The sequence below is a fragment of the Capra hircus genome, chromosome 9 (assembly GCF_001704415.2).
Source record: "Capra hircus breed San Clemente chromosome 9, ASM170441v1, whole genome shotgun sequence".
Taxonomy (NCBI): Eukaryota; Metazoa; Chordata; class Mammalia; order Artiodactyla; family Bovidae; genus Capra; species Capra hircus.
In genome coordinates, this window is record NC_030816.1 from 81058566 (window position 1) to 81077837 (window position 19272).

The 19272-nt window shown below is 41.7% G+C and overlaps 1 protein-coding gene across 6 annotated transcripts in view; it reads left to right on the plus strand.

Moving 5' to 3' along the window:
- ARID1B (AT-rich interaction domain 1B) overlaps window positions 1–19272 on the plus strand; it is a 425587-nt gene that overhangs the window by 335354 nt on the left and 70961 nt on the right. For all 6 annotated transcript variants that reach the window (XM_018053399.1, XM_018053402.1, XM_018053401.1 and 3 more), the window contains one exon: window positions 12199–12378. In XM_018053399.1, the coding sequence (XP_017908888.1) occupies window positions 12199–12378 (180 nt within the window). The remainder of the gene's footprint in view (window positions 1–12198; window positions 12379–19272) is intronic.

Below are 19272 nucleotides of genomic sequence, written 5' to 3' on the forward strand. Positions count from 1 at the left end.
TTGAGAACATCTAGATCTTAGGTAAATTCAGCATTGTGTATTGTGTGCACTTATTTATAAATAACAACATGTTTTCTCCTGTGCTTTATGGGTCTGTACCTCGGTGAAAGACTGCTGTCTGCTTTGTTCCCCAAGCCAGAAAGCTTGAAGGCATCCTTGATGTCTTTTTCTCTCCCATCAGCTCTACACTAGTCACCCTGTTCTGTGGACTCTACCCCTCAGTGGTTTCTCACATCCTCCTTTTCTTGGCTTTCACTGGCATGATCCCAGCCCACGCCACTGAGGCTCCATCAATACCTCCCAGCCACTCTTCCTGTCAGCTTTGCTCCCTCCACTCCGCTTTCCAGGCTGCATCCAGAATGGTCTCTCCAGAAGAATGGTGACACCATGTCATTCCCTTCATAAAAGCCTTTAAGAGGTTGCCCTGCCTTTAGAGAGAGGCCTTGCTGTGCTTGGTTACGGGGCGCCATCTCACCTGCCCAGCCTCCCTTTCTGGGCTCGCTCTCATCTCTCTCCTGCCTCATGGTCTCCAGCCATGGTCCTCTGGGATCTTCATGTGTGTTGCTCTCCAACCTTTTTGCCACCCACTCCTCAGCCCTCCTCCCTCCTCGACCTGTGGCCCCCTGGCCCATCTTTACTAATCTTTCATATCCTCCAAACAACCTGACACCTAGTAGGTCCTTGAGTCCAGTCTGAGTTTGCTACCGGAACAAAGAAGGAAGCATCGCCTAATAGGCCAGCACTGTCCCGTGCAGGCAGGCAGTGCTCAGGAGCCCTGGAGGGGTTACTGCTGGAGCTCTCTCCCCAGAGAGAGCTCTGTGAGGACCAGGACCGTGGGGCCTTGGCCAGTGTCTTACTCCAGTGCCTCTTAGATACATTCTTTTCCTCATTTTAATCTTCAGGGAATTTGGGGCCAAAAATCTGGATTTAGGTGCAAACTTAACTACTAACTGGTTTTGTGACCTTGGACAAGTAATTGAATTTCTTCTTCCTCATTTGTAAAGTGGGGATCAGACTGTCCCATGGATTTGTTGCATGGATCAGATGCAACCTTGCATCAAAAAGTTATCTATTGCAAAGCACTGTGCAAATACTAGTAATCATAAACATCAGGCACAGATGACTGTGGTGAGACTGGGTTGAAAGCCTGAAAAAGTTACTTCTTTGCTTTTTCCAGCAGGTAGAGACACATAAAATTGGCTTCACCCTCAGCACTGAGGTTGACTTTTGCAGCTAAACTCCAAAGAATTATCTAAGGAAAGGCCAAATATTTTGCTCCCATCTGCCATCTGGGTAGTCAGTGCGGTCCCTCCCCTAACTCTGATTTTCCTGATGATAGATGATGTCAGTAGCTGAGAGAAGACGTTGTGGGGGCAGGTGGGGAGGACTTAGATGCTGTCGCTTGTGCCTCTGAGTAGAGGGTGTGGTGGTGACAGGAAAGGGAGAGGGAGCGATTGCGCCAGTTAACCTGAAAGCACAGCTGGGAGAACACTGGGGGGCCTGGGTTACAGCCTTGAACGGGTCATTAGTTTCTGTCTTTCTTGGAGCAGTTCATATTGTGAAGAGAAGCAGGCAGGCAACTAAACACTGAAGATATTAAAATGTAACAAGAATATTCTTTAAAATCTATTTTTCTCTCCAAATGGGAATCTGACACCTATTTGCGATGAGAAATGGTTCTATGTTTACAGTCGGAGCCTCTGGTAAGGTGATGCAGCGTGTGACCGTGATTTCACACATGTGGGGAAACATCTTTTATTGAACTGCCCTGAAGAAATAAGGCAGCTCTTCTGTGAATGTTTAACAGGTGCCAACATGAAAATAAACCATCCATGTGCCAAAGGAAAAACGTGCCTTGCCTTTTGGTGGCTTGTGGAGCCTTGGGTGTTTTCTGGGTGTCCTGACCATGCTCAAGAGGCCCCCCTGACAAGGCGCCGTGCTCATGTGGACTTGGTGCTGGGCTCACGTGCTCCCCTGCGGTAGCCGGAGCACTTGTGCTCTCTCTTTGCTGTTCTCTTTCATGGATGGAGTGAACCATGATCTGGGTCTTATGACTAGTGCTGTTTTTTCCATCAGAATTTAAGGTCTCCATTGCTTACATTGCAGAATTTATTGTCTTGCATGAAGAATGAAAGGATATACAGTTGGAGGCTTAGGTCCACATTTAAATGCCTTCCAGTTTAATTTTCTGAAATTCCTTGTATTTGCTCCATTACTTATTCGACTTTCTTTCTATGTCAATTTTCTAACACCCTTCAACTTAGAGATGCATTTTCCATGGATGGCCCTTTAACCCATCAATGATTGTTTTGGAGTTGTGACAGCCCGTCATTGCCTGTTGGATTCATGGAGCTTTCCTCTCTGTTTTTCCATGGAGCATCTCCTCCAGATATGCTTTAAGGCCTAAGTATAATTTCATCTATTCTTGAGAATTTTTAAAATATTCTTAAAGATAAGGTATATCTCTGTCTTGTCCAGTGAAGAATTTTTCCTCATTCATACCACATAAAAATATTCTATATTCATTTCATCTCCTACATGGAAAATGTGATTTGTGTATAATGACTACATAAATCAGTTCCTTAAAAAAATTTTTTTGATCTGCCAAGATTTAGACAGTCACTGTGGATTTTTCTTTTCTATAAGAATTTTCTTTTTTGCAAGTAAGAGCATAATCTAGCATTTTTTTCTAAACCAGGAAAAATATCCACTTAATAAACCACAAATAATAGCATGTTGAAGAAAATATTTGAAAGGTCTTGAAAACTCACTTATCTAGTAATGATGTGGATAGACATTTTAGAAATGCTAATTCTCTATTAGACCTGTTTTCTAAGATTCCAAGATAGTAATATGTTTTCTTAAAAACACATTAAGAAAAACAGAAGCCTCTTTAGCTTAGTCTTGAATACTAGCCTCTGTATAAAGATTGAAGTATTAATAACATTTTCCTAGATTTAACATGACTTCTACTGCCATGTGATAGAATAGATTATCTAGGAATTTTCCACTGATCCGAATATCCATAGGAGGATGACCCTGGTGAGATCATTCTTAACCTGCAGACTGAATGACTCCAGACTGGGTCCTGTAGCCCCACCACCAGTGCTGCTTTCAGCTGTTGGGTAAATGGGAAATGGTGTTCAAAGAATTGTCAGATTATAATGAAATATCTAAATGAGCCCATGTGCCTTTGAAGTGAACTTTAGAACAAGTTGTTAGCTCCTTACTAGGTGGTGGGAACAAGTCTGGCCAAAATTGGGCCTTTATCACACAAGTTCAAGGTTCCTCAGCAAGCCCTCAGCTGAAGACTGATATGCCCTTATCTGGGGCAAGGTCTAGGAGGTTCTCTTTAGAACTGGAAATAGAATCTCCTTTCAAAAAAACCTAATAGATTGATCTATCCATTGCATAAGTGTTTATCAAGCTAGTGATTCACATAGGTGCTTGTGACTCAGTAATAAACAAAAATCAAGATCCTTCTTCTTTACTTTGAGAGTTTGTTCAGGCACTTGACAGGACTTTTGACATCTATCTCACCATCTAGCTTTCTTCTCTTTTTCTTCCTCCCCCTCTTCTCTTTCCACTCCCCCAGCTCACTGTCTTAATAGGCAAACTCCAGGGACCCTGCAAGATTAGGAAGGATGTATGCTGAGTCTTAACACCACTCAGAACTAATCACTACTATAGCTATTGATTGAGTGGCCTGAAACTGACAGGCTTCTGTTTTCTGAGCCAAGTAACGTGGCCAGCCAATTATTTCTGGAACTAGCTATCAGGAAAAGGGCACTGGCTTCTGGATAGTCAGCTGAGTAAGGAAGGCTGCCCATCAGCTATAACTGGCTCTGCTGGAGGATGGAGCCAGCCAGCCCAGCACAGTGACACAGGGCTGCGTGCACTTGGGCAAGGGCATTGAACCATTTACCAGACCACAGGGTGTGGCCACTGGGAGAATTAACCACGGTCCAGGAATTTGAAGCACTTTCCGCTGTTGCCATGGTGCGTGGTTTGAAAGGGAGCCTGGCAAGGGAAGCTAGTTTGAAAATTTGGGGTCACTCAGATGGTTAATAAATGGTGGGTTGTATTTTAAAATAATATGAATAATAATACCTGTCACTGAGCCTCTGCTGTGTTCAGGCACTAAGCTGTATGATTTACAAAGCATGCTCACATTTACTTTTATGAGGTAGACTCAGTAGTCATCCTCCTTTTTCAGAGAAGGAAATTAAGGCTTGACTATTAACTTGCTGAAGTGTCCTAACCATAAGTGGTGAGGCCAGAACTTGAATCTGCAGTGACAGTGGAAATGGACAGAGCAGAGTCTTATTTGGCAGATATTTAGGTGATAGAAATAATGGTGCTTTCTGGCCCATTAGGCTATCAGCCATCAATTGTTCTTGCCTTGAATAGCGGTCCTCTTTTTGCCACAAATGATTACTTGAACATACTCTGAACAAGGAGCCAAACCATCACATTTATTAAACTGTTTTCCCAAAGTAAAAGTAAATGGATTCTGAATGAAGATGTTTTCTTATTCATTAAAAAACCTGTACTATTTCGTTCCAGTTCTGTGCCAGTCACCTGGCTTGGTCCAGAGGAGACAGATGCAAAGAGAATGTATTTGTTTAAAGCCTCAGTGCTCACAGTCTGGGGGAAGACAGTCGCCCCCACAAATAATGATAAAACTGTGACAGCTGCTCTCTGTCAGCTAACATGCAGCATAGAAAAGTATCTTTTTTTCCCGGAAGGCCAGGGAATGCCATGGAAGCAACAGTAGGAGGAGCCAGGAAGGACAGCACGTCAGTCTCATGGTGGTAAATGACCCTCTAGGCACTCAGTATTACAGAGGACACAATCTAGCAGTCTGTTTTCAATCTGTGCCTCTCAAGCATGGGATTTTTAGTTGAAAAAATATATATAAAATATCAGAGATCATTGCACATAATCAGGGTAGAAACTTTTTTATGAAGTATATAGTGTATGTGTGAATACTGAATGTTAATATATAGACATATATGTATACTCATATATACACATTGAATCTTAGCAGAAGATATATTTCTTTACTATGGATTGTGGTTAAAAAAAAAATACTTGAAAGTGGTTTCAGTGAATTAACCTCTGTGAGCTTCACTGTCTTCATAGCTGTTTCGAAATAGTCCATTGCCAGGAACATGAGAGATGGTCCATAAATATTTGTTAAGCAGATGAATATTTGTTAAGTAGATGAATGTATGAAGAAGGCAAGTTAGGTAAAAGCGTGAGTGATCGAATCAGAGTGGGCACTCCATGATGACCATGTAGACATGATGGGTCTGGAGAAATAGGTCACATTTGAAGAGACTTGACTGCTGGACTGTTCAGCTTCATTCTGTTAAGCAGTGGAGTCAGTGGCTAGTTTTTGAACAAACACTTGAATATCCCTGGAGAGGTGAGAAAGGATGAAATCCATGGCATAAAGTGGAGGTCCTGCCTTGGATGCTAGGAAGAGATTTCCTTCTGAAAGGAGGAAAATCCGTAAAGGTAGGACATGGATGTTGGGGTACATAGGTGAGAGCAGGCTGTCTTAAGGGTGGCTGTGCCTTTTCCTGTGGTCTCTTTACATTTAGCAGCAGATCTAGCAGAAGGCTTCAAGAAAGGGATTGGAAATGTTAACCTAACTATAGACAAAGTGAAAGTGAAGTCGCTCAGTCATGTCTGACTCTTTGCGACCCCGTGGACTGTAGCCTACCAGGCTCCTCCGTCCATGGTATTTTCCAGGCAAGAGTACTGGAGTGGGATGCCATTTCCTTCTCCAGGGGATCTTCCCAACCCAGGGATAGAACCCAGGTCTCCTGCATTGCAGGCAGACGCTTTACCATCTGAGCCACCAGAGCAGCCCATAGTCAAGACTAGAGCAAATAGAAGGGTGTCCAGTGACCACTGGGATTCAGCTAAACGTAGACTTTGGCTTCCAGGAATGAACATTGCGGCATCCACTTCGCTAGTCAGACCTATTCTTAGTCTTATTCAGATCTAGTTAGATTTACCTCCATCCTACCTTCAGCTAAGGGCTCAACGTAAACAGGACTTCTTCAGGGAGACCTCCCTTGTCCCCGGTCCAAATTGGCTTCCCCAGTGCACGAGACCCAGGTTTGATCCCTGAGTCAGGAAGATCCCCTGGGGAAGGAAATGGCAACCCACTTCAGTACTCTCGCCTGGAAAACTCCATGGATGGAGGAGCCTGGTAGGCTACAGTCCATGGGGTCACAAAGAGTCAGACACGACTGAGCAACTTTACTTCCCTTCCTATACCTTCAGAGTACCTGAACTTCTGTTTCCTTTTGCTCATACTTACTCTCAGTTGTTTGTTGGTGGCTGTCTCTGCCATTAGAATGTGAAGTCCATGGGGCAGAGCCTGAGTGCTCACTGTTTACATCCCAGCACCTAGCATGCTGCCCAGAATCTGTCTCAGTTATTTTGTGATTTTGTCATTTTTCCCTGTTGATAAGTTTTATTGTCTACTCAACTAGATTGTAATTCTTCAAAGACAAGGATCACATCTTTTACTTTAAAAAAAAAATGCTGTTTTTTCTTAACTCCATTTCCATGAATGCCCAGAGTAAAATTGGGGCATGCTAGTAGAAGATTTCTATGTCATTATTGTGGGTTGAGTTACCAATGTGATACCTTAGATCAGAACACACGCAGTGAATGGCTTGTAGCATCACTAAAAAGGCAATGGTAATACCTTTGTATGGCATTCTCATGGTGTTTTTCAGTTTAGAAAAGTACAGCCACATATGTTTTTCTTATTTGATTCTCAGAATGGTCTTGTAAGCCAGGATAGGAAATGCATTCACTGTTTTATACAATAGAACCTGTGGTCCACACAGTGGATAATAGAGGCAGCCTCTATAATCCACATCTGATTCTGAACAGATGGCATGCATGCATGTGTGTGTTTCCTATTACTGCAGTACCTTTCCTCTCAGAATAGAGCTTCCACTTTGTCAAGGTTGATTGTACACGTGTTTGTGGTCACATATACATATAATGAAGGATTCAAAAATAGTAAATCCACTTATATAAACCTTCTATGCATATGCTTTCTGGATGAAATGTGTAAACCATATTTTCATATAAAGTTTCTAAGATTTCCAAATAAGTTCTTTTATATAATATGAATAATAATTATCTAAATTAGTACTTTTTTCCAAAGTTTGATTTTTCCATGTTAGATTATTTACCAGTTCCATAATACACCTAGTAGTTCAACAAGCTTTTATACTATGGGAAATTCACTTTATACTTCCTAAATTTTTCTTACTAGTTAGTTTGGTTTTCTAAACTCAGATGGTTAATAACTAGAAAAATTACACAACTTTTTTATTTTTTAAAAAAAGGCTTCATTCTTTTAACCGTCAGTTTTTCTATTCATAAACTGTGCTACAACCTGCCATTTTATACTAACATTCTAAAGGAAGCAAAATACAATCAAACATGTTACCATAAATAGAAAATTCTTGGTTGAAATTTATTTTTTGGAAACATTTTAACATTTATTTCATTCAAAATAAAGGTTAAAATGAAACAAAATGAAGACTGTCCCTCAAATAAATACCCATGCAAATTACAAACCTGAATTAGATTTTTTAAAAAAGTTTAAGCCATAATCATAGAGAACTAGAAGTGTCTCCACAAATATTGTATGTCTTCCCTCTCTGCATTTAACAGGTGAGGAAACGGAGGCAGAAAGGCTAGGTTAATTACTGTATTCTGCACAGCAAACGTGGAAGGTCCACGACTGATGTCCTAGTCCTTGCTGTCATCCCATGCCGCCTCTTTTGCTTTTCTTTTTTGAGCATATAATAATAGTAACAGGTAGTGATTATTGAAAGCTCACTGTGTATGTGTGCCAGATACTGTTATAAGTTTTTTGCATGTATCATCTCATTTAATCCCCACAGCAACCTTATGAGAGAGATAACAATCTATTTTATAGATGAGGAAACAAGTAATGGACATGCAGATCTCTATATGCAGGATGAAAAGTAGAAATACTTCTTTTTTTATTAACTTCTGCCTTCTAATTTTTTATTAGTTCGTTTAGATTATGACTATTATTCAATAACCTTTTAAAAATACAGTTATATACATAATGGAGGCTTCCCTGGTTTCAGCAGTAAAGAATCCACCCGTCTGCCAATGCAGGAGATGAGGTTCAATCCCTGGGTTGGGAAAATCCCCTGGCGAAGGAAATGGCAACCCACTCCAGTATTCTTGCCTGGGAGATCCCACGGGCTGAGGAATATGGCAGACTACAGTCCATAGGGTCACAATGAGTTGGATTGCAACTAAACAACAACAATCCATAGTGGAAGTCGTTTGTAGTAGGATTGGTGCTGGCCTCTAATCATGACGATATATTATGTATCACTTTTCCTACCTCCTAACTAGTCTTCTAACCTGTAGCCTTACTTTCCCTCAGTCCTTTCTTCATGCTACATATTATGGTAGAATTAGCTTTTGAAAATGCAAGTCAGATCACATTGTTTTCCTGCCAAGACTGTGTACGGCCTTTGCCAGCGTTAATCAGACCAGATTTTCATAGGATTGCAGATGGAAAAGTTTTGGTGAACCACGCAGCTATTTGGTAATAACAGCTAAATATGCAAGATGAAATACTTCTAGTCATGACATAGAGTGCCAACAGAAAATGGACTAATGATATAAATAGTTCTAGAAAAAGAGTTGAAACTGCTGTAAAATAAAATGTTCAACTTCACTCATAATAAAGGAAATGCACAGTCTAACACAAACAAATTATAAAATATCCCTGAAAGGATACATTAAAAAACCAGTTGCCTTTGGCCAGGGAGACTAAGTGGTGGGAGACAGGAGTGTATATTTTTTTAACCTTTTGGAATTTGTAGACAGTTACACAAGTATTGGAGTAATGTGGATCCCACATACTTAAAAAACGAAGAAATAAAAACTACCTACTTCATGCTGGTTGGAAACTGCACCTGAATATGTGGAGTGTTCAGAACTTAAAATATACTCATAGCGATTTATAAACCAGAAAATTATCATCATCATCTCTTACTTTTGTGTATCACATTTCAGATTACAGGACATTTTCATGTGCCATTTCAGTTATCTTACAGCAACCTCATCCACATTTTAAGATGAGGAAACTGAGCCTCAGGTAAATTATGATTCACCTAAGGTCACACTGCTAGTTTTGATCAGTTCACACACTGCAGCGTATTTACATAAATATGTCTACCCTACTAGATTCTGAGCTATTGACACAAGCAAAACTATAATCTAGGCCTTCTGTTCCCAGTTAGCTGCCATTCGATGATTATAGCTCAGAAAAGAGTCAAGGAAATTATGTCACCTCCTTTCATTGTCTTGGGAATTACATGGAAAGGGATGAGTCTAACCAAAAAATAAGATTTCAGAAACCTCTTGTAAGTAGTGCCGTTGTAAAAGCATACAAAGAAAAGAATGGAATTTTTTTCTCTCTGTATTTTCATTTTAACTTCCGTGAAAGGAGGTGGATTCCATACGCCATAGAACCTTGTCTCCAAGTTGTGGAATTTGATGTTGTTACATATTCCACTTGGATTAACTTTAACATTTCACCTCTTTAGTAGCCTTTTCACAAACTTATTTTCTGCAAAATTCCAGTGATGAGTGAGATGACTCAACTGCATCATGGCATCATATTTTTAAGGACTGAATTAAGAGTCAGAAATGATTAAATAACTTGCCAGATAAGAATTCTGAGAAGTCATTTGAACAAACCTTAAGCTTATAGTAAGCGTCTGAGAGGCAGCAATAACTTAAGGATGTGCTATATTACACATGTTCTAAATCCTTCAGCATGGACACTTCTTGGTTGAAGTTAAATTTAATGCTAAAAAAAGGACACATATTATTTTCCTTAAATAATGAAGAAGAAAACAGTCATTCTCCAAAGAGAGGAAGGAAGAAAAACTTATACAATCTGTATGGAATTCAGACACATTTTTTTATTAAATAGGACTCTGTATGAAACTCATGAGAATTTTATAGTAAGGCTTAGATAAATATTTCATGTTACATCTGAAGATGCAATCATTTATAGTAATTTTAGCACTCTGATTTCTGTTTGTTTTCAGATTTGAAAAAGCAAACATTTTCTATGATGGTTTATATCTGGGAGCTGCCAATTGAGCCCAATTTAACAAGCCTTATCTTTATAAATAAATGAAATAGGATAATAAGGAACAGCTCTACTTACTTGTATTTTATGTCTCTCTCTTTAGACAGAAGCAGTGTTAGAAGATTTTTTTTTTTCTTACTGAAATATAAACCATGGCCTTTGTAAACGCCTTACTCTATAACCCTCTAAATGTAAGCTGATCTTGGATGCAGGCACCGTCTTTCCCTCTGGCTGCCTCAGGAGACTCTCTGGAAGCTACTGCTCTTGGTTCTCCAGAGCAGATGGAACCCACCCCACTCCACGCTTGCCACTGTTCTAGAGCCTTCAGCTGACAAGCGGGGACTCTCACCAGCTCTAACCCCTAGGTTCTGGGAGTTGTTTTGCAAACTGCCCTTAGTTAGTTTGCTGGTTTGATAATTTATCTTTTTCTTAGGTACACATTTTGACATGGGATATTCTTCGTCTAAACATGTATTCACAGTTCATTCTATGTATAATACTTGCTAATGTTTGGCCAAACTACTGATGGATGGGGACATACCTTGACTATAGTCTTTCTCAGTTGAAAGATGGATTTTCTTTACCATTGGCCAGCTATCTGCTCAGCACCTACCATGTGGTACTCAGCGCTCTGGGTACAAGAGGAATTTAAAATTCGTTCATTCAGTACATAGTTTTTGCACCTACTATGTGCAAACGTCCAACTGGGCCCAGAGGGTGCAGCAGTGGTCACATAACATGATCCCTGCCTTCCTGGGGCTTATGTTCTCGTGGGGAAGAGAGAGGTTAAGTGAGTCAGAAATAGAGTAAGCTGATTACAGGTTAGGAAAATTGCCATGAGAAAAAGAGGCGCCGTCAGGGAAGGCAGACCTGGAGGATGGGAAGGAACCAGCAGTAATAGAAGGTTCTTGCGAGAGGGGACCAGAGAGAGAGGCTCTGTCATGGGAAAGAGCTTGACATTATCTCCTGGGAAGCATGAGAAGGCCGTGGATTTCAGCGTAGTGAGGAGGAGAGAAAACTATAGGAAGTGGGGTTAGAGTGAGAAAAGCAACCTCAGACCACACAAGGTCCCAGAGACTATAGTCAAATGCTGGCATTTTACTTCGGATCCAATGATCCTGGGGGCAGGGGTGTTAGGCAGAGAAGATACGCTCTAATTTCCTTTTTATTCCTGAAAACCTGGCAGCTTTGTGAAAGTGAACCAAAAGGCACAAAACATGGGATAGGCTGAGAGGGGTGAGCCAGACCATGACAGGGTGTAGGGGGAAAGACAGGAGCTTTTATAGACGTGGAAATGGAGAAGAGAAGTGACCCGAGATGCATTTCTGAAGTAGAGGCAGCAGATGTGCTGATGGCTCCATCACACCTTAGGACATGGAGTGGGAGGAAGGATTACAGGGCTTGTGCTGGGGACACGATGGGCAGAACTTTGCAGGAGGAAGTCAGAGTGTATTTGGAGTAGCAGAGTACATTTCAGACCCTCCACCTGTGTGCAGTACCCCCTAGGCAACAGTGTGAGTCAGGTGGTAAGTCTCAGCACTACAGGAGTCAAGGTGAGCAGTTGTGGCTCCAGGAGGTCAGAGGGAAAAAGAGAGTTCTATGTAGCGGAGAGCTGGGTGCTGTCCTGGGCTTGAGAGAGGGCTGGGGTGTTTGAACGGCAACGTGCGGCCCTAAGATTCAGAATTGAGCCAAGGCTCTGAGGGATGCGCACAGCATGTCCAGCCTGGCAAGAATGGATGTTAGGAGAAGTTAAGGGTACTTCCCTGTTATCCCTCTTCTCCTTTCCCTAGTTGAAGTGTTAAATCCATAGGGTTCCTAGGAACCCTAATGAGAGACTCGGGTAGCCCCCTGGGCCCTATCACATCTTCCACACTGGGTTGAGATGTCTTTCAGTGTTGTGTAGGGGAATCCCACAGCCCCATCTTCTCCCATCCACCTTGCACACAATTCCATGTCCACTTTTGTCACCTGCATTTATATATTTCCATTTATTTCTCACTTAGGTTTTATGGCAGGCACACAAAGAAACCCTCAGATGTCTCAATATGGACCTCAGCAGACAGGACCATCCATGTCGCCTCATCCTTCTCCTGGAGGCCAGATGCACCCTGGAATCAGTAGCTTTCAGCAGAGTAACTCAAGTGGAACTTACGGTCCACAGATGAGCCAGTATGGACCACAAGGTAAAGAAAAGTTTCTCCAGAATGCGCTCAGTAGGTTGTAGAAATTTTGTTACTATGCAAGTCCTTTCAAGACCTCAGTGTTATAAACATCTCTTAAGATCCCATTGTTACCTGACAGATCTGTGAGGTTAATGCAAGCCACAGTCTTTTGGTTTCCCATAGTGATGGGAAGAATAATTATAGCAACTATTCATTAAGCATTCATGCATCAGACACTCTGGTAAGTGCTCTTCATACATGTGTTATTAATAATGAAGGAGTGAACCCTTGTTTCTGTGATGTAGCTGTAAATGCTTGTTGAGAAAGCAGCACAGGCCTTGACCTGAAAAAGTTTGATTCAAAACTTAGGTTATTCTGTTGAGTCCTGATTCTGCCCCTCCCTCTCTGTAATTACCTTTGTAACAATGTGCTCACTACTCAGAAGGATTGCATCCTATTACTTTTCCTCCTAATCGGTCCCCAAAGTGCTCTCTCAGGTAAATAATAGTTCTAATTTTCACAGTCATTGCCAGTTTTACTCTTAGAAGACAGGACAAAGCCTGAAATGGACATGTCTTTCAAAAAGGAAGGTAAGGCATGAGTAGAAAAACAAGTGGAACCATGCCCAAAATGCCCCATTTACATTCTGCCTTCCTGGACAGTGATGTCTGTTTTGTCTTACATGTGCAGAATCCTTTCAGCAAGGTTTTTAACCTGATACATATTTTTTTCTAAGTCACTTCTAGCAATAAGGCATTTGAATTTAGCACCTTCTTTATATTTTGTTTATTTAAATTAGACATTAATGGATAATTTAGAGAGAATGAGCTAATCTGGCACAATTCCCAGAGTTTCCTCACTTCTGAAAATACCAGGAATGTTCCAAGTGAAGGCAATGCCCTCTAGGAAATGAGCACAATGTTCACCGTGCCTCCACAGCCAAACCAGGTCCCCTGACTCACTAAAGCCGTAATGTTTCTCCTATCCAAGCACTAGCCAGCCCGACCCTGCTTAGCTTCCGAGATCGGACGCGTTCAGGGTGGTATGGCCACAGACAAGCCTTAATACTTCTGAGAGTGTCCATCTGGAACACGTGCTGTGCTGATGCCCTTCTAGCCTCTCCAGCCATAGAAGTACCTGCAAGGCCAGAGGATTCTTTGAGGAGGCAGCCAGGTGCCATCTCAGCTTTTTACCTGGTATTTCTCAGGAAAGCTTTCCTTACCTCACAGTTTGAAAATTCTCTTGTTTTCTGGAGATCTCTTTCTGGAAGATTTTAGCACCCTCAGTACTATCAGTGGAGCACCGTCACCTCACCTGTTGCTCTGTTATTTTGTATTCCAGCTATTTGCATTGTTGGGAAACTGTATTAGAACACGCAGAACAAATGTTTCCCATGGCCCTTTCTGCCTCTGTCCATGAGCATGTAGTGAGAGTGATATAAACGTGGGTTTGACTTGATTCCCTTCATGCCATGTCATCAGTAGATTTCTGTGTTATTAATTCCTGTAAAAGCTCTAGGAATTCAAGGTCCCGGTTGACAGCCAGAATCTGCCAATTCCCCATCAGCCAAGGTAGTTGTGACATGTAGCAGTTTGTTGCTGAGCTAAGGCAGGACGTGTCACTCAGCTGTGAGAGTGCCTGCTTGCCCTCTGTGCCACTCAGTGGGTATCTTCAAAACTGGGGGGACTTTGACTATCTGGAAAAGACGAGAACTTTAGTGAAAATTGGGAAAGCAGCTTATAAGTTGTGACACGCAAAGAAAATGTGAGCTTTTACTCAGAATGTAGCTGGAGACAAGGCCAGGGCCTTATTCTCCGAGTTAGGGAAGGCTAGGGCCTGGGACTTACCCACTGCCACTCCAAGGGTTTCATTATATAATCTTGAAAACTGGCCACTCTACTCTGAAATACTCTTGCAATCTCACCCTCTGCTGCTCTCAAATAGGGAAAGGTGGGAAGGCAGAGCCTTGGACTGTCTGATGAGTCTTATGTGAATGGCTAATAAAGCGCTCATACTTTAGGAGTTAGCTAATAACACAGAAGGTAATTTCCATAAAATGGGTTTATCCTCTGAATAAACCACTCAGTTTTCTGGAATCGTTGAATAGTAAGATTCTTGATTTAATAGCACTGCTCCTGTGAGAGTTCCCACCCTACCTTGTATGCCTTTGGAAAATTGCTTACTCTCTGGGGTTTACTTTTCCTATAGAAAGTGAGAAAATTAGATTGTGTTTCCTTGGAAGTTGCTTCTAATTCTAATGTTCTGAGTCTAAATTTTGCTTCGACTCCAGCACCTTTTTACATTAATGTGGCCCACTGGATCCACTGCATAACAGTTTGGATATAGTCAAGAAGGTTGTTGTTTTGGAATTTTTTGAGGTATGAATACTGAGTTTAGGTTGGACAGTTTAAACTAAGGCCGACAGTTTCCCCACATGGCGTGCTCTAACTTTGCGCCCTCAGCAGTGTTCTCCTTCCAGGTGGCAACTCCGGCATATTCTGCGCCCCCACTCCCACCCCCCAGGCTTCTTGACTGGCTCCCAAAGCATGGACTGAAAATCCATTTTCTGGTGCTCTTGGTTCAAATCAGAATTATTTGCTTTCCTCCTTGTATTCCCCCTGTCCTCACTGAACAAATGACAGGAAATGACAGTTATAACTTGTATTATGCAATTCAAGAAATATTCTTACCTTTACCTTTCTCTCTTGATTGATCCTTTTAAACAGAGACCCAAATGAAGTACTTTTTTTTCTTTCTCTTGATTAACTACTCCAATTATTAGTAGAATATTCAGTTTCCATCTTTGTTACAGGTTTTGATGTCTGGAAAGAATCACTTGAGCAGAGATCCACAGAGTCGTTTGTCATATCTTCTCTGTTTCTAGCTAGATGGTTTTCTTCTGCGTTAAAGTTTTTAAGAGATCTCGGGGGAAGATACTTTACAGTCTCTTTTTGCTAAACCTTTTTGTTGTCAGGAATAGCTTCTTCCAAATTATTAGTAACAGCAGCCAACATTTATTAAACACTACTGAGTCCTGGACTTGGTGTTTTTCATATATTAACTCATTTAACCCTCACAACATGCCATGTTATAGGTACCACTATTACTCCACTTGATAGACGAAGAAACTGAGCCATGCACCTCATAAACACCTTTGCCCAGGGTACACAGTGGTCATGCTGGGATTCAAATTCAGGTATACTTTCCCATTTGTCTTCATTAACAGGAAACCTGTAATGTCATCCCATTTTGCAAATGAGCAGGTTAAGTAATTTACCCACAGTCCCACAGCTGGTCAGTGTAGAGCCAGGGTTCAAACCAAGAAAGACTTCAGAGGCCACTTACAGAATGCCTGCTATGTCATTTCCCATGACTTAGATACACTCCTTCCTGCTGGTTCCTTCAGTGAGCCTCTGGAAAGACAGAAGACAGATTATGAGCCTTCAAGGAGCTTTGGGGAATATAGGCTTGAGATACCCCAAAAATACTAGAGATTAAGAAAAAGATTCCTATTAAGAGGAAATTTTTTTAATGTATATTAATACTATAAATTATTAAATATACAGATGGGATGAAGCCAGTCTAAATGTGTAAAAATGTTTAATTGCAGTGTATTTTATGAAATAGTGCTTTTCTACCTTCAAGCAGGCACATATAAAATAACTCCCCTTACAAAGTGTTTGCGAGTAGAGAGGGCCAGAGAGACTTGGCTCTAATAAATAAAAAGGAATTCTTTAATTGCTATGTTAATTAGTAATAAATGAATTTGTATGTGGAAAAGGGAGCCGAAATCCATTTCATCTTCATAGCCTTTCTATTTCCTAAGGACAGACACTTTCTTGTTCATATGTTCTCTAGAACAGTGTCTGTCACAGACTGTTCACAGATATTTTTTGCATATTTGTCACTAATTGCAAAAAGTGAGGTCCTAGCCTTAGTTGTGCAGGGAATTAGGAGTATTTTCTTGGGCAACTGATAGGAGTTCTGAGCCGCGATTCCCCCCAGGTGTCACTCCCTGTGTGAGTGTCTGGGGCCCCCATGTACAGCTGTAGACACTGCACACGGACGCAGCCTTGGTTTTATGCCTGAATTTGTATAGTCGTCTTAGGAAGCAGGGAGCTTATAAGAAGATGAGTCTGACTAGCCTTTATTCCTAAAGTACTTTGTCAGAGGGGCTTTTCAGAAGGGTTTAGAGTGCTTCCCTCTAAAATAAGTCAGATGCCAGCGGAATTCTTCCTTCTCCGTCATTCATTAAAAGTCAGCAGTGGCAAACTTTAAATGATACCTAGTTGAAATGAATGCAGCTCCAAGATAGTGAGTTGCAGATTAATAATCTTACAAGTGTTTCAATTCAAGAGGAACAACGTATAAATGTCAACCAGTTGGCAGCCCACCAGCTACTCCAGAGAGCCTTCTAGGCCGTGGCAGCCTTGGGGTCACCATGACCCACAATTTTAGTCCCCACTCTGGCTCTTAAATTAAGCTGAATTCAGCCTCTCTTCTACAGAAGTGAGGTGTGTCTGCGGCATGGATTCATTTTTCCCCCCACCCCGTGGACAGTGCTGCTAATTGGAGATCTTGTTCTTTGGCTTTCTGGAGGCTGGTTTGTGTGCAGGTCAGTCCTGCATCAGTTTCACTCATTTCTCTCCTTTAACAGATTGCAATGCTCTTGATCTGTTTGCTTCATCCTGTTATATTAACTTGATTTTTTCGTTAAATGGACAGTGCTAGGGATAAGTATTAATTCCATAGTCTGTAAGGCTTTGTTCGAAAATTTCTAAATCTTTTATCTTTCTCATGGTAGGAAAAAACAAATTGTAGCAGATCATATTATAGCCAGAGGTGATTAGTGGCCTCATCTTTTGATGCTCAGATTTAGCCTTCAAGTTATAAGGTTTAAGCTTGAATTTTTCTTAGCAGACTGATAATCATTTTAACTTGTCAAAACCTGGGAATTAGGAAAGAAGTAAGGAAAATTTAAAGTACAAATCAACTTCACAGTGAGAAAGAAAAAACATACAACAACATGAATTTTGACTAGTGTGAAGATAATTATTTCACTTTCTCATTAAAATCAACAGCACCTGGGGTGCCAGTGTCCCCTTCCCTCTCAGTCATCCCTTGAATTTGAACCGCGGGCCTTGATCAGGACCGTTGTTGCTGGCGGTGTAGAAACGCAGGATGTGGACAGGCTGCTTGACTTACATCTTAGCAAGCTGCCTTTTCCTGAGGCTCACAGCTCTGCCATTTTTAAAATTGCTTGTTTTAAAAGAAATGACTAGTGTTCAATTCTGTAAGCGTTGGCACCACTGGTCCTTTCTGAAGGCTTCCTGCGCCTGCCGTCAGGTGAAGCTGATCAGAGCCCTCCCTGCAGGGGGCGCCATTCCCCCGCCCTCCGCGGATGTGTCCGGGGCGCAGCAGCTCTGAGCCCAGGGAGGACGCATGACAGGAGAGACTCTGAGAATCCCTCCTTCCTTACCATAGGATTTTTACTGTTTTATGCCAAATTTGGCTACTGAATTAAGATAATTTTATGTTTTTTTAGGTCAGTAGTTACTTTTTCTTATGCTTTACTCTGAAATAGATTTGAATATCTGCATATTGAAAGTAAAAGAAGGCTTATGATACAATATACAGTAAAAAAGAATTTTGCTGATGGATAGTTATCTTATTAACATTGGAGCAGCTTCTGTCTGTTCCTTGACAGATTCTAATCATTGTTGCTGCTGCTGCTAAGTCACTTCAGTCATGTCTGACTCTGTGCGACCCCATAGACGGCAGCCCACCAGGCTCCCCCGTCCCTGGGATTCTCCAGGCAAGAACACTGGAGTGGGTTGCCATTTCCTTCTCCAATGCAGGAAAGTGAAAAGTGAAAGTGAAGTTGCTGAGTGGTGTCTGACCCTCAGTGACCCCATGGACTGCAGCCTTCCAGGCTCCTCCATCCATGGAATTTTCCAGGATGAAAAACCCACTGGAGTGGGTTGCCATTGCCTTCTCTGCTAATCATTGTTAGCGTCCAACAGTAGTTACTGTGAATATTTTTTCCCCATAGCAACCACAGGAGATAGAGAGTTTTATATTTACCCTTTGTGCAGATGAGGAAACTGAACATTGTGGTGGCCACTGTCTTTGTGAAGGTCACACACAGGCAAACGTTTATGCCCCTGCTCCTTGAGAGCCTGTGCTCCTATCTTCTCTCCTTGCTCTGAAGTCAGAACCAGCATCGGACTTGCCCATATGTTCCCGGGCCTGTGTGTATGTCAGCCTTGATGGTGGTGGTGGAGAGGCGCCAACATGCGCACACAGCTCCCTCTCCACCGCGGCTCTCCTCAGTCACCCTCTCAGGGGAGCCTGCCCTCTCCTCTCTGTCCAAGCTCTCCCTGCTCCATTTTCCATCAGAGCACTTGGCACCGCATGGCATGGTCTAGGTTTATCTATTGGCCTGTCTCCTGCCACCAGAGTGGAAGCTCTCTGCCTTTGCTCACTGCTGCATCATCCACAGTGAGCACAGAGTGGGCACAAAAGAGGCTCTTAAAAACTATTTCCTGAATGGATGGAGACAGTGTTCCAGAGGTTCAGACAGAGAGAATTCCAGAGTATTCCAGTGCTCCCTCTTGATGCTGCTTTGATGCTTGATACTTATTAGGTTGACTACTCAATACTTAAGAATTATCTTTGGGAGATGGCACTAAGGATTGTTGTTGTCTATTTCTCTCTGTGCTGCTATATTTTCTGTATTGAGCTTGCATCACTGTATAATTACATTTTAAAGGAGTTAATTTTTATAACATAATGGGAGAAAGCTACCAAAAGTGAAACATTGAAGTCATACTGTAAGGTAATGACTCTTTCCATTTCTTTTACAAACTTTATATAATATTTTATTGCTTTTGCATTTCAAATACTTTTTAAAAT